General features: G+C 31.2%; 1 protein-coding gene across 1 annotated transcript in view; it reads right to left on the bottom strand.

The window, feature by feature from the left end:
* The window catches only part of Ptprq (protein tyrosine phosphatase receptor type Q), a 201,870-nt gene extending 180,681 nt beyond the window's left edge, over positions 1 to 21,189 (bottom strand). The window contains exons 1-8 of the mRNA XM_063255200.1: positions 20,936 to 21,189; positions 20,488 to 20,599; positions 19,607 to 19,833; positions 17,374 to 17,443; positions 13,069 to 13,268; positions 11,671 to 11,920; positions 7,126 to 7,254; positions 3,330 to 3,476 (exon numbers count right to left, since the gene is read on the bottom strand). Of these exons, the coding sequence (XP_063111270.1) occupies positions 3,330 to 3,476; positions 7,126 to 7,254; positions 11,671 to 11,920; positions 13,069 to 13,268; positions 17,374 to 17,443; positions 19,607 to 19,833; positions 20,488 to 20,599; positions 20,936 to 20,992 (1,192 nt within the window). The 5' untranslated portion in view covers positions 20,993 to 21,189. The remainder of the gene's footprint in view (positions 1 to 3,329; positions 3,477 to 7,125; positions 7,255 to 11,670; positions 11,921 to 13,068; positions 13,269 to 17,373; positions 17,444 to 19,606; positions 19,834 to 20,487; positions 20,600 to 20,935) is intronic.
* Between the last annotated feature and the right edge of the window lie 1,475 nt (positions 21,190 to 22,664).

Below are 22,664 nucleotides of genomic sequence, written 5' to 3'. Positions count from 1 at the left end.
ATATATATGTTTTATATATTTTTTCAATGTCTCTAATTTTATGAGCCAAACCTGTAGTGGTAGCACATATTATTTCTTTTATCGTTTAATTTATATTTTTCAATAAAGCTTAAGTACTGATTCACGACACTAATCCCTAAAATTGCAATTCAAGTAAAGATTAAGTGGTTTTGTATTTGCCTCTGGAAAAAAAATTTCTTGAGGGATAAAGGAAATTGAATAGACCTCATCATATCTTGTCTTTAGAAAGATACTTGATCTGTTATACCACAAATTCTTATAGAGAAACCAGAGACATGTGGATTAGATCTAACTCCTTTAATATTGATACAAAATTAACTAAAGAAAATCAAATACACAGGGCAATTATTCATGGTGTAGCTTGAATTTTGAAGGTGCTGTCCATCAGACTACTTAAAAATCATTCTCAAATTTATACATTTATACTAATAAATGAAAAATAGCAGTCACACAGTTGTTAAAAATATTCCAAATGATTTAAAATTTGCAAATAAAAAACTATTAGGAGAAAGGAAATGAGGGAAAATGACACTGTAGTAAAGAAAATGCAAGGCTGGGGATACACCTCAGGGGCATAAGTGCCTGCCTGGCAAGAGCAAGGTCCTGAGTTCGAGCCCCGGCACAAACAAAAAGAAAATGCATTAAAATATCTTCTTGCATTATCTATTAACTCAAACTTCCATTAGATGTGCACTTTGAAAAGCAAGTAAAAGCCAAAGACATTGGAAATCTTGAAAAACAAATCTGATAGGCTTTCAAAGATTGTTCAATATAGATTTTATTACTGTTTACAAAAAATAATGAGCTGAAATTACTGAGGACAAAGTCTTGACTCCCATAGAGAAGAAAACATAAATATTAACAAAATGTTTGATTTTAAGAACCCGTAATGTTGAACCTCCTTTTACGGTGTCACTGACAACAGTGACAGAAAAGTGTTATTAGGGGAAATTGAAACACAAAATTGATTTGGAATGTTTTTTACCGTCATAGAAATAATAAAAGACTGTTGTCTGTGTTGCATTTATCAGTGCTACTTGATTTTGGAATAGGCAAATTTATGACATTTTGTATTACTGGAGATTATTATCATTTTTCCCAAAATCATCTCTCTTTCGTGTCTAGGTATATATCTGTTCAGTAAAATAGTAAAGGAAATATATAGAGAAACCTTAGGAAATATTAAAGGGAAAGTTAACAATAAGATGTTGATTGCACTGTGAAATACACTAGAGATTATAACATCCTCAGTGCTGGTAAAATCAATCCACTGTAATGTGATAGCATGTATCCTTTCTGTAAGAGCTCCACTCAGCATTTGTCTATACTTTGAGAATAGAACACCAGTTGTTTTAGAAGATATTAATTCTAAAAAAGCAAGATAGTCCTATTCATTTTTACAATAGGGTACTTTTAAATATGAAGTAGAAAATGAGTAACCTTAAGTGAATACAAAGAACCGTGTGATAACAATGAATGAAAAAGAATAATGTAACATTAAGATATCAATTTAATTCAGTGTAGGCAGTTCTAATGAGTTATTGTTCTCATGTAAAGTTTCCTTTATTGAGAAGTTTGGATATTGGTACCAGAATTAATTAGCGTTAGAGAAGCAGAAAAATTTACTTTCTGCATTGGCTCCAGCATTCAATAGAAGTAAATTCTAAGGCTGAGCACACCGCAGAAAATTCCTTAGCAAATGGTGAGAACAGAAAATGGTGAGCGCAGGGCCCTTTCTCCATTTAGAGGCGTCTACCTGTTGCTACCAAACCCCTATGAGAGCCACTAATATAGCTCAGGAAGGTAGGATAAAAACACAGGACACACTGCTTTTCATACAGAGAAAAACAGTCATCTGTTCAAGATGATTGGTATAGGAAACAGGCTACGTGAAATGCACTGAGTGTTCTTAAAATTCTACTTACTTTGTGACTAAAAAGTGTAGAAATAGGAAGATAAAGTTTAAAGTGAGATACCAAAAAAGGACAGTATTGCACTTATGTAGCAACGTATTTTTTTTTTTTTTGTCAAACACTGTAGACCAAGAACGACAGCCATAAGCACTAATATTGAAATGTGGGTTCATGTTTAGAAGCTCCTAAATTGTGTGGACTTGAAAGAAGACCAAAGTTTGAGATTTACACACTTGTGTAACGCAAGAGAAGATAATGGGTTGAATAGTTCGCTGAGAAATGCTATTCAGAACAAAATCAAGAGCTCTGCTATATTTGATAGCCATCCATAAACCTCTCTAGATTTCTGGAAAATGTTTAAGAGCAGTTTTCAGACAGAGACAGAGGAAAGCTTAAGGCCTAACAGGAAAGCCACACCCAACTAAACCTCTGCTGATAGAAACAGAATGGTAAAATTTTAATATCAAAATTGACAGTGTTTTCCTTATAAGTATATATTCCTGTCTGTATACTGACACTATGGGTACATTAGAACTTTCATGTCAAATAGAAAAACGTATTTTTAACCTTCTTTCAACAACAAAATACTGAGGTTTGTTTTTGGTAGAATGAAAAGTACAAAATTTCCTAATGATTGCTGCCCTCTACTGGCCAAATACTTGAATGAGTTATCTGACAAAGGACTGCCCAATCTAGTGCGTGTGGATTCTCTCGCCAGCTATTATATACTAGTTAACACATACAATTTAAGTATTAAGTTACTGTGTAAAACGACTTTTTGCTTGTCAATAGTTTAGTCTCTAAATAGACATGAACACATTTATACCTAGTATGATCCAGGAAAATATATCGCAAAATAGCACGTAGACATTTCTTAAAATAGTAGTGTTCACCCACAATAATGATGTTGGATAAATATATATAAGAAAATCTCTGAGCAGAAGTATTGTTTATTTCAGAAAATGCTGATAAATGTTTGTATGGCACCATCAGAAAGTTTATAAACATATTTCCATACGTGTCAGGAATAGAGAGATTCCTCTAAAAGTCATTTGAAGAGGTAAACAGTGCATCTTAAAGAGTAAAACTGAAAAATGTTAATGCGTGTTCAATTTATGACTTCTTGAGATTTAGCTGATTTCACTGAGTCTCTTACAGCCTGTGCATATTTCCTAATCTTTCTTGATCTTGGATTCCTTATATTATTATTATGCTATGGACTTAATTTTCTGGAAAACACATGTTCAGAATAAATTAGATAGTAATTTGATAAGAAAATAATGTAAATTAAGAAAACATAAAACAAGGTGCTTCTAAAATTATGTTTTACAAATTCAATAAAATTCCCAAGCATTTAAAAATGTCTCATGAATTCTTTAAAGGAGATGTTTTTACCATCTGGAGGGGTGAATATTGAAAGATTTGACTTGGGTCCGACTCCTGCACTGGTTTCAGCCGCAATGTAGACATCATACATTGTAAATGGTGTTAGGTTAGTGAACACAAACTTAAGGTCTTTTGTGCTATTATCCAAAATCCAACCTGCAAAATGCAGAAGAGAGCTATGGATTTTCATATCAAGAATGTAATCATTCTCATATTTACATATAGAACCAAAAACAGTAACTAAAGCATTAACCTATACACTAAAATTGCAATTATAACATTGAAAGTCAATATATTTTAAACATTTGGCTTAGCAGTTGATTAATATTAATTAAATTGAAATAAAGGAAAGTACATGAAAATCTTCCTGTATTTAAAATTACTTTTATTAAATCATAAAGTTCTGTTGAATTGTAATGTTATTTTTGACATACTGAAAACAGAAACATCAGATTATACCCATATTTATTCAATTAAATGGCTAAATATTCGCATTATTTTCTGTGACAGGCCATATGTAGAAAATATTTCTACTTAGGCTCTTAACAAACTTCCCTGAATAGTCTATTAGCAAAATTTCTTTAAATCTTCAACTTTTTCTTTGCATATTTTCTTCACCTTCTTGTCTTACTGAAATCTAACCTGCCCCTAAGAAAACTGCTTCTGTTCCCCAGAAGGAAACACGGGTGGTGACCACATTTTATCACCCGCGGCTCTCCGGGAACGGGGTCTGCATGGTGGGAGCTCCTCATGGTCTCCCTTGCACCATCCCCACCCATCCTGTCAGCTGTTTTGAAGGCCCACGGCTTTAACTTCCACAAGGCCAGTGGCCTCCACCAGCCCTGTAAGTAACTCACTCTCATTCCGGACAGTTTTAACTCTTCCATCAAGGCTACACTCTTAGCTTGTGAGCATTTTAATATCCTCAGATAAGCATTTTATTGCACCGACTCCTCCATCTGCCTCTCTGCCTTATTTCTGCCGGTCACTCCTGGTCATACACTAGACATCACAATTACTAATGACTACCATCATCCGTTGCATAACTTTCATGCGATTGTCACTGACTACTTTTTCCCATCTCTTCTTACTTACTCTAGAACCTAAACCAACACGCAGCTCATTGACCTTACTTACTATTTTATTTTTTTTCATTCTGCTTAGTCCCTCACTACCTACTCTCTACTCTTTTTCCAAACTTTTTAAAAAATTTTTATTAAAAGAAAAAAAAAAACCAAAACAGTAAAAAGGTACAGGAATACAGAATTTCAAAAAAAATTAACAGTAAGAAATCCCTAGTTAATAGATTACATATTGTCATCTTAGAAATAGTTGTTCAAGTTATAGGACTAAAGCATACAAAGTGGACATTCAAACAGTGAGACTGCAAACAGTTGTGTTCAATGAGCCAACAAAAACTTAGTAATATGGTCATCCATCCTACACACCTAAACACACCTGCAGTCGTATCCTTTAGAGCACTTTCTTTTCCTCTCTTTTTTACAATAACATTTACACATTTTGGGTTTTATTACTCCCACAGTTCTTATTACTTTTTTTGGAAGAGAATAAAACCAAATATGACAAAACAAAGCAGTCAGTCAAAACAAAGGATGGACATAATACATGATGTAAAAATAGAATACAAGGTAATCAACAATGGTTACCATAATGCCTCTTGCTACCTTAAAAAGAATTGCCTATATCATCAGGTATAATAAAATTGAACAAAACAGTACAGAACAAAACCAATAAAACCTAAACATTGGAGACATCTTTTCCCAATACTGATGAGACCACAAATTATAATCAGCACTATATGTATATAAAATGATATTAATTGGAATGCCATTATACTTTTCTCTACATCTTTCAATAAAAGCATTGTATTTTAACATACACATTTTCTTAAACTACTTTTGCTGAAAAATATGAAGAAATGTATAATGGCATTTCAATCAATATTATTTTATTCAAGATCATATTCTAAATGAAGCCTAAAAGGCATCAAGAATTTTATGCACATTGTACATCTTAGGATTCCAATCTCTCTATAATTTCTAGATGATTATTTTACACTTCTTCTCCTCACTCAAACCTCCAAACTCTTCTGCCTCCTCTTCATTCCCACTCATGGGTATGATTTACATTGCACTGAAAAATTAAATCATCCAGAAATGATCTGCACAGACTCCCGCCATATGGATACTGCATCTCTATTTGCCTTACAACCTATTACTACAGACAATTGTATTTTTTATCTTAATCCAATCTCTTCATTTAATCCCAGGCCCTTACCTTCTACCTACATAAACACTTTCCCAGTAATTCTCATCTTCTGTATATCATTATTCTGTCCATTTTCTTCATTCTTTTCAGCAAAAATGATGCTTTATTTATCCTTAATAAAAAAGAAATCTGTTTACTTATTCCAACCCTATGGCCTGTCTCCATTCATGGCTTCACTTTCTAGCGAAACTCAAAAGACATCCTACATCTACTGTTTAGTGTTCTTCTCCGGTTCTCCCATAAGCCACTCCAATCAGTCATAAGCCCTTATAAACCATCATAGGGGCTCACTAGTGATGCCATGTTGCTCAGTAGGGCAACTGTTTAATTCTTCTGACTTGATTTCATCTGCCTACCACACAGAGGAAAATGTATCTCAGCCAAATCTGGCAATTGGTATCAAACATAAATTAGTCTCTATATATCCATGTATGTTTCTGTGTATTGTGAGGGTGAGGAGAATTGTAGAAATTGTATTTCAAAAATTTGGATGCATAAGCTATTTAGGAATGAGAAATAAAGGTTACTCCTATGATTCATACCATAGAATTTTCAAAACAGAGCTTGGAAATTTGTATCTTTTTCAATTCCTTCAAGTAAATGATAATATGTGGCTGTAATATTTCATTATGTTTGAATTAAACTTCTTACAGGGAACCAAAGAATCATAGACTAAGAAAAATTTTAGAATTTATTCTCCTCCTATAATACTTGAAGTCTTTAAATTCCCTCTGGATAACTAGTGGATGTTCAGGTCTTACTTTTTATAAAGACAGAAAATGTATCACTTTAAAAAGACACTCATTTTTAAAACACTATTTTCAGAACAGCTTCATGTTCACAAGTAAAATGGAGCAGAAGGTACAGAAATTTCTTGTATTTTCAGAACGCTCTGATTATTAAAAATAAATTACCTGACATATGACTTAATATAAGCTAGGCCATTGTTCATGAATGTAAGTCAGGAACTTTTTGCTCAAATACTTAAAAGCATATGTCTCCGGTGATGCTTTACTTAGGTAACTTATATTTTTTTAGGTAACTTATATTTTTTTAGGTAACTTATTTTTTATTATTAACTTATATATTATTATTAACATACTTATTATTAACTTATATATTACTATTAACTTATACCTGTTTATTATTAACTTATTTTTTAGGTAACTTATATTTTAGGATGCTTATATTTTTCCTTTGTGTTTTTTGTGGGGGGGCGGGGATCAGGGATTGAACTCATGACCTCACACTTACCAGGCAGGTGCTTATGCACCTGAGCTAAATCCCCAGCTATAGTTCCTTTATCTTAACTTGGAATATGAAATACAAATACCATTTTGACATCATTTTACTCAGTTATGGTTGTAAATAAAAACTCCAAAGAACTTCACCTTATTACTTTTCTAATTATCTACTTCAATTAGATGGTATTTAAATTTTTTTTAATGTTTTATACTAGTAATGCATTTTATAATTGTTGCTCTAAAAGGTATACATGAAATCAATTAAGACTTACCTGATGGCCCATATAATTCAACTCTATAACTAAACTTTCCTGTTACTATACTTGGTGGGTCCCATGAAATTGAAAAGGATTTCCCAGTGACATTGCCTGTTATACAATTTTGTGGTGGTCCTTCAGGCACTAAAATGATTATAGAAAAAAGAATACTTAAAACATATGTAAAATTTCAAAACTTCATTAAATGTACTAAAATCAAAGTTGGGTTTTAAATTAAAGAAAAATAGAATATAATTGAAATATTTAAATAAGACATACTAAATCATCAGATTAACTTCTTATGTACAAATACTATATTTATTTAGTACCATATATAATTGCACAATGAAATTTCAATCTTATATTCCCTATAAAATATTCATTGCAAAGCCTAGATTGTTTTGAAGCACGTATCATACTTATACCACATTCAACAAAGTCTATATATCTGGCTTCATAAATATTGTTCCTCTGCAGATATATAAGAGGAAAGGTAAAGAAAATAACCGTCAGAATATAATGGAAATGATCTTTACATTTTCACATCAACATTTGTTCTGACAGGAAATTTATACTCTTCAAATAGAAGATTCAAATGTGCACAGGAGTAATAACAACATTTAAAAATGGCCTGGTTACATATCAAACAATGTTGCATCCAATTAATAAAACAAACACTACTAGATATAAAAGATCAGGTAAATACCAACACAATTATAATAGAAAATCTCAATGCAACACTGTCACAAATAAACAGACTGACTAGACAAAAAGATCAACAAAGAAATACTATACTTGAATAAAATCTTTGAAAAAATAAATTTAATAGATATCTATAGTATTATACCCAAGGACAACAGAATACACATTCTTTTCAGCATCATGTAGAACTTTCTCCAAAATAAACCACATACTAGCCAATAAAGCACGCTTAAGTAAATGTAAAAGAATCAAAATTGAGGCTGGGGATTTAGGTGCCTGCCTGGCAAGTGCAAGATCATGAGTTCAATCCCCGGTACCAAAAAAAAGAATCAAAATTATCCCATGCATATTATCAGATTATAGCACAATTAAACAATAACTCAACAGCAAAAGAAACCACAGAAGTTATGCAAATTCAAAAAATTATTAATATGCTCTTGAATAATCAGTGAATCACAAAGAAATTAAATAGCTCCTAAAATTTAAGAATAATTCCAATATAACACAGAAGAATTTATGAGACACAATGAATATAGTCTTAATAGGGAATATTATCACTGTGAATACCCACATCAGACAAATAGAGCAAACCCAAATTATAATCTAATGATGCATCTCAAAATTCTAGGTAAACTTAGTTCAGCGGCATAAGCGCATGCCTTGCAAGCAGGCAGTCATGAGTTCGATACCCGGTACTGATAAAAAGACAAAAAAAAAAAAATCTAGGTAAACAAGAACAATCCAAGTCCAAAGCTAGTACAAGAAAGGAAATCATAAGGATTAGAGCTGAAATCAATTTCACAGAGACTGAAAAAATAATCATTGAATAGAAGAGCTGGTTCTTTGAAATAATAAACAAAATAGGCATTTAGACAGTCTTATCAAAACAGAAAAGACCCAAAACTATGCAATTAGAAATGAAAAAAGCAATTGGACTGCTGAAATTCAGAATACTATAGTAACTACTTTGAGAACTCATATTCTAATAAAATGAATGGATTCCTAGATATATATAAACTATCAAGAAGACTTTAAAACCTTTAATGATCCAATTTCCAGAATATGAGATTAAAGAAGTAATTTAAAAAAAAACTATTAAGAAAAACCCAGGTCTCAGAGAATTCACTGTTAAATTCTATAAGAACATTAGGAAGATGAAACATCAATACTATGTAAGCACTTTTGGAAACTAACATTACTTTTGGAAGCTAGAAAAACCAGAAACGGACCCAACCAAAAGAAAGAACTACAGGTCAAACCCTTTAATGAATATAGATTCAAAAATCCTCAACAAGAGACTGGCAAACACAATGTAACAAATCATCAAAAAGATCACATATTATTTCCATTAGGATTTAGCCCAAGGATGCCAGAACAGTTGAACATACACAAATTGAAAAACAAGATGCAATAATAAAAATAAAGTGATCATCTCAAAAAAGCCATTGACAAAATTCAATTTACATTAACTATTTAAAAAGAAACGCTGTATAGGTATAGAAAGACCTTATCTCAATATGATAAAAGGCATTCATGACAAATCTACTGCTAATATCATATTAAAAGAGAAAAACTAACATCTTTGCCTCTAAAAATATTGAACAATGCATGAATGTCCACTATCACCATTCATGCTTAATACAGTACTCAAAACATTAGCCAGAGCCATCACTTAAGAAAAAGAATTGAAAGACACATGTATATATAAGAAAAAAGGTCAAATTACATTTGCAAAAGACATTGTATTTATACAAAAAGCTGAGAAAAATGAAATTCAACAATGTAACAGGATACAAACTCAAAATACAAAAATAGTGAGACTGAACATCAATAATGAAATCACTGAGAAAATATGAAAACAATAGCACTCAAAATACCATAGTAAATACCTAGGAATTAAACTAACCAAGGAACTGAAAGACCTCTACGATGAAAACTACATTATCCTGAAAACAGAGATGAAAGAAAATATCAGAAAATGGATATATGTCCCTTGTTCCTGCCTGTTGACAAGCAGAATCAATATTGTCAAAATGGCCATACTTCCAAATAGCCACACAGATTTAATGCAATTCCAGCCAAAATGTCAACCGTATTCCTTACAGATTGAGAGAAAATGATCTGAAATTTCACATGGAACCCGAGAGACCGAGAATATTAGGTAATTGTAAGTAATGACAGCAAAGCAGGAGGCATCAACATTTCAGATTTCAAGTTATATTACAAAGTTTCTGTGATTAGAACAGCATGGCATTGCCAGAAAAACAGACATGTGGATTAATAGAATAGAGCAGAAGATAGAAAGAATCCTAAATAAATCCATCTATCTGAGCTTTCATAAAGGTGTCAAAAAGATATACAAATAATACTGGGAAAACTGGATATGCACATGCAAGATTGAATCTAGACTTATCTCTCCCACCATGTATTAAACTAAAATCAAAATGGATCAGAGATCTAAATGTTAAAGCAGTCTTCTGAGAGGTAAAACTCTTGGAGCCATAGGAATAAGCAAGTTTTTCTAAACAGAATCCCAGTTGCATGAGAAATAACATCAAAGTGGAATCCCATCAAATTAAAAACCTTTGTACAGCAAAGGAATAAACCAACAGGCTGAAAAGACAAGTTACAAAATGGGAACAAAATTTTTCCAGCTATTCTTTAGATGGAAGACCAAATATCTCAACTACATAAAGAACTCAAAGAGTACACCTCCAAAATAAAACACTCATATAAAAATGGGCAACTGAAATGAACAGATACTTCTCACGTCCAATAATTACATGCAAAAAATGTTCAACATCTCTGGCCATTAGAGAAGTGGAAATCAAAACAACAATGAGATTCTACCCTACTCCAAGAAGAGTGCTATTGATCAAGAAAGCAAATAATAACAAATGCTAGAGAGGCTGCAGGGCGAAAGGGAACATTTTTGCATTGTGGTGGAAATGTAAGCAACTGACAGCTGTGTCACTAGGAAAATATATAGTGTGCTTCCATAAAATTACCCTATTAAAAATTTCTAATACCAACAAGAATTAGACACAGTTGAATATCTGACACTATGGTATGATACATGTGATGTATCAACCATCTATTATATTTATACTAATATATTGATGCTATGGTACTGTATTAGCACTCATATAAACTGAATATAAATATATTATATGAGCTTTGTTTCATTTAAATAAGTTAATCATTACCCCTCATTATTACATTTATTTTGTGTATTTAAATATCCATGACTATAAATAAATATTCACTCTCAGAATATTAATATCTAATCATAGTAATAAAAACATGTAATTGTCATTATTTAATCTAATATTAAAGCTATACAAGGGTACTTTTACTGTCTCTGTTTATCAGATAAAGACATTGCAGTACAAAAAGAATATAAGGAAGAATATATTTTAACTTCTGTTTTTTACTTATACAGAAATGTTAATCACACGCTAGTCTCCTATTGCAAGTATTCGCTCCATATCTGGTAATAATAGTAAAAGATAAAAGTGATAGAAGATGATTTAGAAAGGAAGAGATGATTACGAAAAACTGCAGAGTCACAGAGTGATAATTGCTGGTCTTAGGCTCATAGGAGCTAAAGAAACCTTTTCTTCAAATCTTTCTCATCTCAGATGCATATCCTTAGCATTGTGTCTAATATAAAAGAGTATCAAAATTTTCAAGATACTCCAGATGGGGGCCTACTATTTATTATTGCACATATAAACACAGCAAACAGTTACTAACCAGTAAGGAAGATTAGCACAACATCTACATGCTCAAAATTAAAGATTTATGTTCTTGTATAAGTCATTGAGCACTTTTTTTCTAACAAAAAGGAAATCATACCTGATTCTGGGGTTCTGACAATGGTACTATCAATATAACCTGCTTCAGTTGTAACAGCCGAAACTTCAAAAAGATACGTTGTGTAAGGCCTCAAATGTGTCACTACGAAGCTGATGGGCTCTTTCCACACCGAGCTGATCTTACTCCGCGTCAATATGCTAGAAGAGAACGTGGTACGCAGTGCCTGTGTAACTCTGCCAATGGTCGGAGAAGGACTGGTGGTGCTCCACAGGAAAGACTCACTGTTTTCCTAGTGAAGAAAACAGTGTCAGTGAAAACACAATGTTACATCTTTTGGTAAGCACAAGAAATATAACTCATTTCTTTTCCCTTATATTCTCTCTCTCTCTCTCTCTCTCTCTCTCTCTCTCTCTCTCTCTCTCTCTCTCTCTCATTTTCCCTCTGTAAAATTTTAATAAATTACATTATGGACAGATTTGTTAGATTTTTATTATATTCAATTATTCTAAAATTTTAGATAAGAATATATGTATTTCATTCTTAATACTTAATTTTCCTCATGAGTAAAAATTAAAAGTGACTTAAAGATAAAACTACAGTAAAATCATTAGTAAGATTCTTAAAACTCATGTAACTGTGTAAGGGCCAAAGGGTTAAAATAATTTCAAGCATAGACCACATTCTGATCCTATGTTTTTTTATCATAAGCACTCAAAAGATAGCACCACTAGTAATACATGGTAGGTATTTATATGTGTGCATATGCATGTGTGTGTATTAGAAGTATCTGAATTTGAAAAAGGTTTTGAGACTTCTATAAAATAATAGGACAAAAATAATGGTGTTGAACATACCAAAATAATCACCAAAAAGGCCTGAAGCACAGCATTTTATAATACTTCCTGAGGTTTCTCATCAGTAACTTGAGTAATAACAAATTATTTACCAAAGATATGCAGAAAAGCAGTCTACCTCTGCAAATTAATCATTGACTATTGCCTTCCACAAATCCTCTCTACTTGGCACTTGGTGGTGTAGTCTTTTCTACAATTATGTTTCACAATTTTATACCACAGAGATTTATGTAATATCTTCCACCTAGAATCACCCAGTCACATCTTACACTTTCAACTGCTGAGACTTCTAATGTGACTACCTGGAGTGTCTCCACAGATTACCAAACATTACTCCTTAATGAAGTCTTTCTGAATACCCTAAGAAATTTTAATATTTCTTAAATTTTAATATAAAATTCCCAACCCCTCCAGTAACATACCTTACATATAGCCAACTACATATAGAATGTTTCTATGGCCAAATAGTATAGATAACAAAGAAATAACAATTTCCATAAAATATACAGTGTCTAGATGCTAAGAACTTGAAGATAAGTTTATCTAAAGTTTTTGAGACATACAAGATGTTCACAATACTTACATTACATTCTGGTAATTTCCCATTCAAAAGGTCCTCTACTCTGATTGAGACATCTTTCACAACTATCCCACTCCTGGCATGTTTGACACTAATCTTGAAGCTAGTAATTTTGCCATTTGGTTGCCGAGGTAAATACCAAATCAAGTTTACTGCTGAATAGTTGAAGGCCTCAACTGTAAGATTGACCACTTTCCCTGGAGCTGGAGAATGAAAAGGATTGAAAGAGACAGGAAAACCTTGTTTAGAATAACATTTATATATTATCAGGGTGTTAAATTTCCATGTTATAAGTATACATTGTATAAAATCTACTTCAGTGTGACTCATAAGGCTACTTTAATTGGTGCTAGCCAAAAAAAAAAAAAAATGGAAGCAATGTGCTGATTTCAGGATTATTGGATCCATATGTGCATTGCTGAGACATTCCTCAAAAACACGAAAAAATATTCAGTAGTCTTATGTAAATATGCAAATAGTTCGTGACAAATTTCTTACTTCCTTAAATATTTTGCACCCATGTAGATCTCCTAGATGTTGAACAAAGTGGAAAACCGAAACGATTATCCAACCAACAACACCAGAAAATATCTATCTGGCATGTTTATAAATATCTAGTGCCTAATGTCAAATAGACAGATACCCAACCAACAGGTTGTATTTTTGTACCTTGAGTTTTATACACTCTCCAAATTATCTTTCATCAGATTTTTATTAGATATTGCTATCAATTCTTATCTATAATAAAATCTCAATCCTATTTTAGTTGGAAGGAGAATTATATGACAGCTAGAATGAATGAAAATAAGTCAATTAATTTTACAGTAAGACACATTGATAGAGTAAATATTCAAGATCCTGAGTCTATACTGTTAAGTGAAAAACGTCAGACACAAGAAGTTAAATACCACATGGTTTCTCCTACATAAGAAACCAAAAATATAAATAGAGCAAAATAAAGGAGAAATGGTATGAAACAGAGGCAAACTTTGGAAAGGGAAAGAAGATTAAGGTGGGGGGAAAGTGACTGATAATTTTATATATATTGTATCTTAAATATTTCTGTAAAACAAGTGTAAATATTATGTATCATAACTATATACCAATAAAAAATCAAACAACTCTATATGCTTCAGAATATACAACAAATCAAAACAGTGCAAAATGAGGTAAAATATCATGTGATAGTAAATGTGACTAGTATTAAAATGCCAAATAACTGGAGTTTAGATTTTTACCTAAAAAGTGCCAAAATGTAACTTTCCAATCAAAGTCCTATAAATTATACAAGAAACTTAGGTCTAGAGAAAGAAAGCTGTATGTGATATGATTTAGACAGTAGGAATTTAAAAACTGCAAGATAGCTGCATTTTAACGAAAGTTACTAGATATGATCAGCAATGGACAAAATAAAAGACAGAAATTTTTCTCCAAGGAGAACTGATAAACAATGAATGTTTAGGAAATATAATGGCAATATATTAACACTACATTAAGATTTAAAATTTGAATTTCTTTGGGATGTATAAAATGTAATAAATCCAAAGAAAAATGGTCACTAAATGACAGGAAAAGGTTTTGGTGGGTTGAAAACTTACAATTTTCATAATGGATGCCAATCATTATTTAAAATTTCTTATTTGTATAGTTGATGTATATTTTATAAATATCCTTGAAATGTATATAAATAACAAACTGCATATAATCTGACACATTTTCAAATGGTTCTTAACAATAGTCATAAAAAACTAATCAAATATAGATAAATTTGAAATTTATAACTTTCAGCAATACTTCCAAAAGAGTAAATCTTAAATGTTAAACAGATAGGAATCAATTAAATCTGCTAAACAGCATTTAGCGAAGGAAAGTATATCAACCTGTTTTAAATAATTTTAGCCTCAATGTATTAGTATAGTTCCCTTTTGTGAGCTTATGATGTTTGGAGATTGATTCTGGCTCTTTTCTGGGCATCACAAGTATTTAAAAATATTCTATCTTTTACCTCTTGATTTTTGTACTAGAATCTCACACTTCTGATTATTTGAGTGAATTTATCCACCCTGATTCAACTAATGAATACAAAAATATAAAAATACTATATTTATATAGTCTTTTCACCTGTCAAACCAGAAAGTGTCTTACCACACTTTTGGAAGGTATGTGTAGACTGTCAACAAGTATCAATACATAATTATGTAAACACATATACAACTTTTCAAAGTGAATATTATACAAAGCACACATTTTTGAGGCATTAAGAAGCTTATAAATTGAACACAAGTTGAACACAAAGTTATTTCCTATGTTTTTAGTTAGAAAATGAATTAGAAATATTTTATCACTTTATCATCTAAATTACATTGTATCTTTACCTGAAATAATGCTGCATAGGAATTTGAGCACTGAAATTTTTGTGCTTTGTGGATAGACTGACATCAGATCAACACAGCACAAACAGTTAAGTCATATACTGGGAATATTTCTATTCACAGAAAAACAAATTACTCCTCACTTAATAATAACAAATGCTACTTATTCATATTTCTCAATTTAAGGTTTAATAAATTAGCAATAATGACAACAGGTACTTGGGAAGAGAAATATATTGAGGATTACTAATCAAATGAACTTCTTTGTACTAAAAAAAGAAATGGAAAATAGGCATGAAGAATTATTCACGTGGTCCAAAGACACGCAGTAAGTCGGAAGCAGGGTGAGGGTTATTTCCACTACATGCTAGAGTTTCTCTAGTTTCTCCCCCAGTCGTTATCTACCAAGAGGTAGGCTCTTTCAAGCTCTGAATATCACCTATAATGAAGAAATCTACAGGAAGTATAAAACATATATAACAAAAACTCTGTCAGAATGAAGCTACAAATCTGTGTGTATCATAAATTTGTCAGGAGGCAAATTAGGATCAGGGTGAAGAAACAAAATAAATGAAACTATTTTCTATGTCACTTAAATCAATTATTTCTCCTAAAACTGAAACTTTAATATAGGTAAATTAATTTTTGGTTTATATGCTAAACTACAAGATAATAAATGCTATTTTATTTTTAATTGTATAAATAACTTGAAAGTCAATATGTTTAAAATTAATAAGAGTATGTTAGGCCTCAAAATCATTTATTTGTAATTTTAAATAACTTCACATTCCCATGCCAATTCCTTATGCAAAATGCCTTTCTAGAAGGGATCTCAAGTAGGAACTGGATCAAAAAACTATTACATGTTTTTTTTTTAAACTATGACAATTATATCCCTTGTAAATACACAACACCCATTTCAAGTTGTCCTGTTTAACTGTTCAAGTTGCAGTAAAACTAGATTTTTATAGAACATTCATAATTGAACAAAATTATAGAAATTATTGTATAGCACTAATCACATATCTGACATAGAACTTAATGATTCACATCTTTATTTTACCCCTAGAATATGAACTCTATAGTCAATACTTATTTTTTGTTGGAAATGACATCATTTATTTAAATATTTTTCTGTATAACTAAATCTAACCTTTTCCTCTTGTACAAATATATGAGAATTATTAATAAATAAAATTACCAACATTCAACAATGATTTATTTTTATCACAAAGCTTATGCTCTACTAACATGATAAAAAAGAAGCATGTAAATGTGTGATATATCAGATGGTTTCAAAGGAAAAAAAATACTGGAAATAGAGATGGACGGGGAGGTAGATATATTCCGGGGAAATCAGTCATTAATCTTTTGATCATTCAGGCAAGAGAGGAGAAAGGGTTGGATGGGGTGATTAGCTAGGAGGCTAAGCATCTGAATATGTTTTGATGATAGTGCAGGCAGACACTGCTGATAGATTAGTTGTTACTGTGAAAGAAGAATTAAGATCAAGACTCTTTCTCAGGCACTGGAAGAACAGAGGGGCCTTAAAGTGCTTTGGTAATGACTACATGTTATGGATGGATACAGTAGTACATATATATACTGGCAAACAAAAGACCAGACAGAAAGACATCTAAATAGTAACACAGTTTTTTGTATGATAAGACTACAAATAACTTTCATTGTGTGTTTTTTTCATGTTTTCTCAAAATTCCCCAAGATCATGTGTATTGACCTTTATAATTACAAAGAACATATTTTAATTTATCCATTAAAATAATAATTTATTATTACCACAAAAGACTAAAAATAATTGAGTTGCCATGTTGTTGGAAATTGCATGCACTTTAGTGTTAGATTTTGATTACATTCCTATTTAAATGACAAAACTCATGATTAAGTTAATTTAAAATAAATAATTTAGGAAAATTACCACTTTCTGCAGTTTGGAAAAGAAATGGGTCACTAAATACTCCAATGCCAGCACTGTTTTCAGCAGCAACCTAAAATAAACCAAAAGTTTTATAAAACTTTTTGCTCCCTAATTAGAGAGAACCTGAAATAGTAAAATTTTTCCTTGTCCATAAGGTAAGGGCCAAAATGATTTTTCCTTTCATTCTTCCAATACTCTCAAGATAGAAACAAATACAGGGCTACTCAAATAGAAGGTATTATTCTCAACATTTTATGTGTGAGAAAATAGATTGAAAGAAATTCAGTAATTTTCCCACAGTCACAAAGAAATAAATGTTTAGAACAAGAATTTATTCAAAATTTAGCCACTTATATCCAAGACATTATATTATGTCTCCAATGAATATAAAAGACCATATATCTATATGGTATGTGATTTTAGAGTTTGTATTCTATTATGCAAATAAATTAAAAGCAAAAATAAATAAGCTCAATTAATAATTTAGACTAAATATTTTACATTGGAAAGTATAAAATTTATTTTTACTTAAACAGTCTAATTCAATAGATTAGAATAAGCAGAAAAAAGTCATAAATCAGAAAAATCTTGACCTTTTGCAAGATCCCTGGAATTAGCTCAGTTTAAATATAAAGCCACCAATTCTCAATGAGTGATTTATGGCAATTTAGCTAGGTATTCAAAGGCACATTTTTCTTGTCTTTAAATAGGAATAATAATATATCTATGACATAGGATTGTTCTGAGACTAAATGCAATAATATAAATTGAGCAGAATTTCTCTCATAGTGTTACTTATACTGAAAATATCAAATGTACCATGCCCAATACCTTTGAAATTCTGTAGTGGCTAACATTTATTTGGAATAAATATCACACAAAGATTCATAAAGTATGAGGAGAGAAAAATAGAGACTTCTTAATGAGATTCAAACTTTATAAAAATAAATCTAAGAACTAGTTTAGCTGAATTACATTCCTCTCAGCGATAGTTTCTTGTATCACTTGAAAATTTAACCCTTATTTATGACCTCCAGCAGCATATCTTAACAAATAAGTTGATCTGAATTATGCATGTTCATAGAAAATATGTTGTGTAATATTCATGTCAAAAATTTGTCTACTCTTTAACCTATATTTCTGAATGAAACAGCTGTTACAACTTTGATTTGTTCATAAATAAAAGTTGATTTATTTTATCTGTGAGAGAACCATACTGTTATGCTACTATTGGTAGATGCTTTTCACTAGTGATTCTATTAGTTAATTCCACAAATAGTCACACTTCCAATAAGGAAAACTTCATGCCAAAAATGATTCCCACAATTTTCTCCCATCCTAAAAGAGCAACTCAATTATGCATGAACATATATTTAGACAGTATTTGAAGAATTTCTCCTCCACAATCAATTATTTTCAAGCATCAAAGAACATATGGGCATTATGTTGACAACATTAAAAATCCAGAAAATATCTCTATACTTCCCTTGGAAATATCATAGATATTCCTTAACTGTAATTTTTTTTATTTTAACCTAAAAAATTTAGAACTGCTTTTTATAAGCTGTTCATTATTCCATATTCAATAGAATATTTTTAAATCTTGTATATTTAACTTTATAAAGGACTAAAACTTTTATAAATACAAAGGACATAGTAAAAACTCAATAAATACTCATTGACTAGAACAGAATTGAATTTATTTCTTAGTAAAACTAGCTCTTTAGAAGTACTCAAGCCATTATCTAAAATTTCAATAAATAGACATATGCGTATAACAGGACTAAGAGAAAAATAGCAAATCTAACTAAGTTTAGTCTAAAAAGGGAATGTTTTTAAACTAGGAAGATGGCTCGGTGGTAGGGCATTTGCCTAGCCACATAAGGGCCTGAGTTCAATTGAGAGCACTGCAAAAAAATATTTTTCCACTTACAAAACATAAATGAATAAATAAATTTATTTCAAAACCAGCACACAGCCAAAAACTTTTAATATAGGTAGGATATATATAAATATGCATATAAATTGAATTAAAAATAGATGAAAACATTTGACCAAATTTTAAAAGGCCAAGTAGACGCTGAGATCATGATTCAGTCTGCCATTCTTCAGTCACTTACTACAATCAGCCACAAGGTTTGACCAGGTGGGAAAAAACTCCTTCAGTTTTAAAACAGGTGAAAGATTTCAATACCTTAACAATCAGTAGGGTTTTTTTTAACAAAATAATTACCTTAATTTCATATGTTGTTCCAGGGTTAAGATTAGTAAGAAGAACTTCTAGACTATCTGGCTTTGCTCTAACTTGAGTATACATGGTTTGCATCCAAGGACATACTTCTTTATACTTAACAATGTAGGATACAATCCTTCCATTTGGATTAGGTGGAGTATTCCATGAAAGAAGAATCCCAGCAGATCCAACTCTTTCCCCTGCTAAGAAGACTGGTGGCCCTGGTTCTATTTTTCAGGAAAAAATAATCATTTGTTAAAAGGTGTATTCATATATTTCCACAAAAAAAAAACACCACAAAATAAAAGTACTTACAAATGTAAACTTTGGAAGTTCCCCCAAACTAATGTGAATTTACACACTCTACAGCTCTGCTATAAAAAAATAAAAAAATAAATGCTTTGGAGAATACCAAGAGCATTCTTTTATAAGAATGCAAAAAATGGAATGCTACTGAATACTACATGCCAAATATTCTTTTGATGCCAAATCACTTTTAAAAGAAACTTCCCTAATGCAAGGCTTACAAATGCAAGAACAAAGAAAACAAGAAATATCCTTACAAACTGAATAATTTCCGAGGAAGGATAGTAACTTGATTTTCAGGGCTCTGTATTATTTAAGTGTTACATTAACAGTCTCTCTCATCCATTTCACAAACAAGGATAGTTATCTTTTTTGTAAAGAAAGTAAAGAAAGCCAAACGATTGGTAGAAGGCAGTTTCTAAATAGATCACTTTCATAAATTTCCATTTTTCTTTAATTATTCTAAACCATTTCATACATATAGTACATATGCAGCCAATATAAGTATTTCTAGCCAAAAGATTTATGCTAACTCCAAATACTTCAATAAAAAGTAATTTAAAATATATACTCACTTGTTACATTTGTTGTCACTGTTCTAACAGGTAAACTATTTTCTGTGTTAGCAGAAATTGAAGAGCTAGTTATATCATACCTACTATCAGGAACATCACTGGAAAAATCAACCTAGAATACCAAAAACAAATAATTGCACTAAAGTTATTCCTGAAAAACCTGCTAAAATAGTAAATGTCACTATCAAAAATTTTAACACTTCACTATAAGACTACACTATTTAAAATATCACAAAAGTTACTCATTATTTTAAAATGTTATATCATGTAACTGTTTACACAATAATTTACACAATCAAATAAAACTTACAAAACATACCATGTTATCAAAACTTAAATCAGTATTTCTATCTATCCTACTTTACTGTCACAAGAAACAACCAGTGGAAAGTCTTTTCAAAATCTACAGTCTATTACTTAGCCTGTGTATTAAAAGTGTATAAAATACCTGTGTCTCTGAAGTTCCAATAAAAAGTAAAAGAAAAATGATAAGAAAATCCATCATTATTACATTTTTCAAGCAGTCGAATCACATTGATGGCTGTAGAGAGAAATGTTGCCTGCATTAATGATTTAAAGACAGATCCTCCTGGCAAGTACACAATTAATGAGCCTGGATTACTCAATAGCTCTGCCCTTTCTTTGTTAAACTATTCATGAACTCTTGGATGACTGGTTGTAGGTTCAGGGTAAACTTAAAAAAAAAAAAAAAAAAGCATAGGCGTTGCTAAGGTAACAGTGCACTGATGCTGAAACCTACACTCATCAATTCCGCATTGATGTTTTTGTCTTCGTCTTACGCTTTTAAAAACCCTCTTAGGAGTAACTTTTCATAGTGAATGAGTTTCATAAAGAACTTTTCTACCAAGAGCAAATATAAATACAAGCAGGCTGGCCACGCACAGTGATGAAAACTATACCTGATATTCTCCACCTCCAAGATTTCTGATAGTAACAAAGCCACTGTCAGGAACAAGATCCACATGATACCTATCCACATAGCCAGAGGGCAGCCACAGTGCAGAGAAAAGGAATGTGTGGAAATATTGATGGTTTCCTGTCTCTCAGGTTCTTCTGGTTCTGATACTGAAAAAAAAATAAACGAGGTTTGAAGTAGTAAAGTTTCAAATAAAAAAGAAAACCAGAAGTCTATGGATCATGTTTCAAAACATCAAATTGTTAGAAAGCAATGAGATTTTTAATGGCTTCTAAGTATAAATGAAGACTGATCATGTAAATCTTTAACAGATCTAATTTTTAAGTATAATACCAGATACATTATATCAATGTGTAAATCTGTTCTTGGACTACTCCTTACTTGTTAAGAGCTGTGGATTGATTTTACATATATATATATATATATTTGTATTTTTTGAGATAAGATCTCACTGTAGTTTAGGTTGTCTTGAATTCACTACGTAACCCAGGATGGCCTCAATCCTCCTACCTCAGCCTCCTGAAAGCTAAGATTACAGGCCAGTGCCATTATGACGGACTACTGACCATATTTGTTCAAAAGTTTATACTCTAATTGAAAATTCTAATCATTTTTAAAACAAATAAATATGAACCATTTATCAATTAACTGGATATTAACCAAACAAAAATATAATCAAGGAAACACTGCCAAAATCTACGAACTTTTTAAAACTGAGTTGATTAGTATTCGGTATTTCTTTAAGAGAAAGTGCTATTTTTCAAAACTGGAAATGAAACAAGATGGTTTTAAAATGTTAAGTCCACTTGCCCTATTTCAATCTTATTTTTCTATCTTTGCTTTCACTGTTTTCAAAGTTTTGTTTATGCTGCCTGCGCCTCCTTAAGGGAGTTTTCAATTATAAAGTTCCTCTGATTAGTTGCCAGGGAGTCAGGCTTGCACTCTGCCTTATCTTCGTGCAGATTCCAGACAAACAATATAGGGCGAGGGAGTGAGATAATCAAGTCATGCATGTGAAAGCATACCTGACACAGACCTACTCTGACACCAAAACAAAGCAGTTTAGAATTAATCATTGAACTCTGTCATTTTAAAACTGTACTGCCAGAAGTGATTTGATCCTGGATCCAACAAAAATAAATAAATCAAAACATTTCCATCATATAAAATAGAAAACATAATAGGTAACTTTCTTATATTTTAGAAGGACTATTATTGAATGACTTTTCTTTGCCTTCTT

This window comes from Cavia porcellus, unplaced genomic scaffold, assembly GCF_034190915.1.
Source record: "Cavia porcellus strain 051 isolate PalLab524CR breed Dunkin Hartley unplaced genomic scaffold, mCavPor4.1 scaffold_8, whole genome shotgun sequence".
Lineage (NCBI taxonomy): Eukaryota > Metazoa > Chordata > Mammalia > Rodentia > Caviidae > Cavia > Cavia porcellus.
Note: the sequence above shows the minus strand (reverse complement) of the source record. Positions and strands in the feature narration are given on the sequence as shown.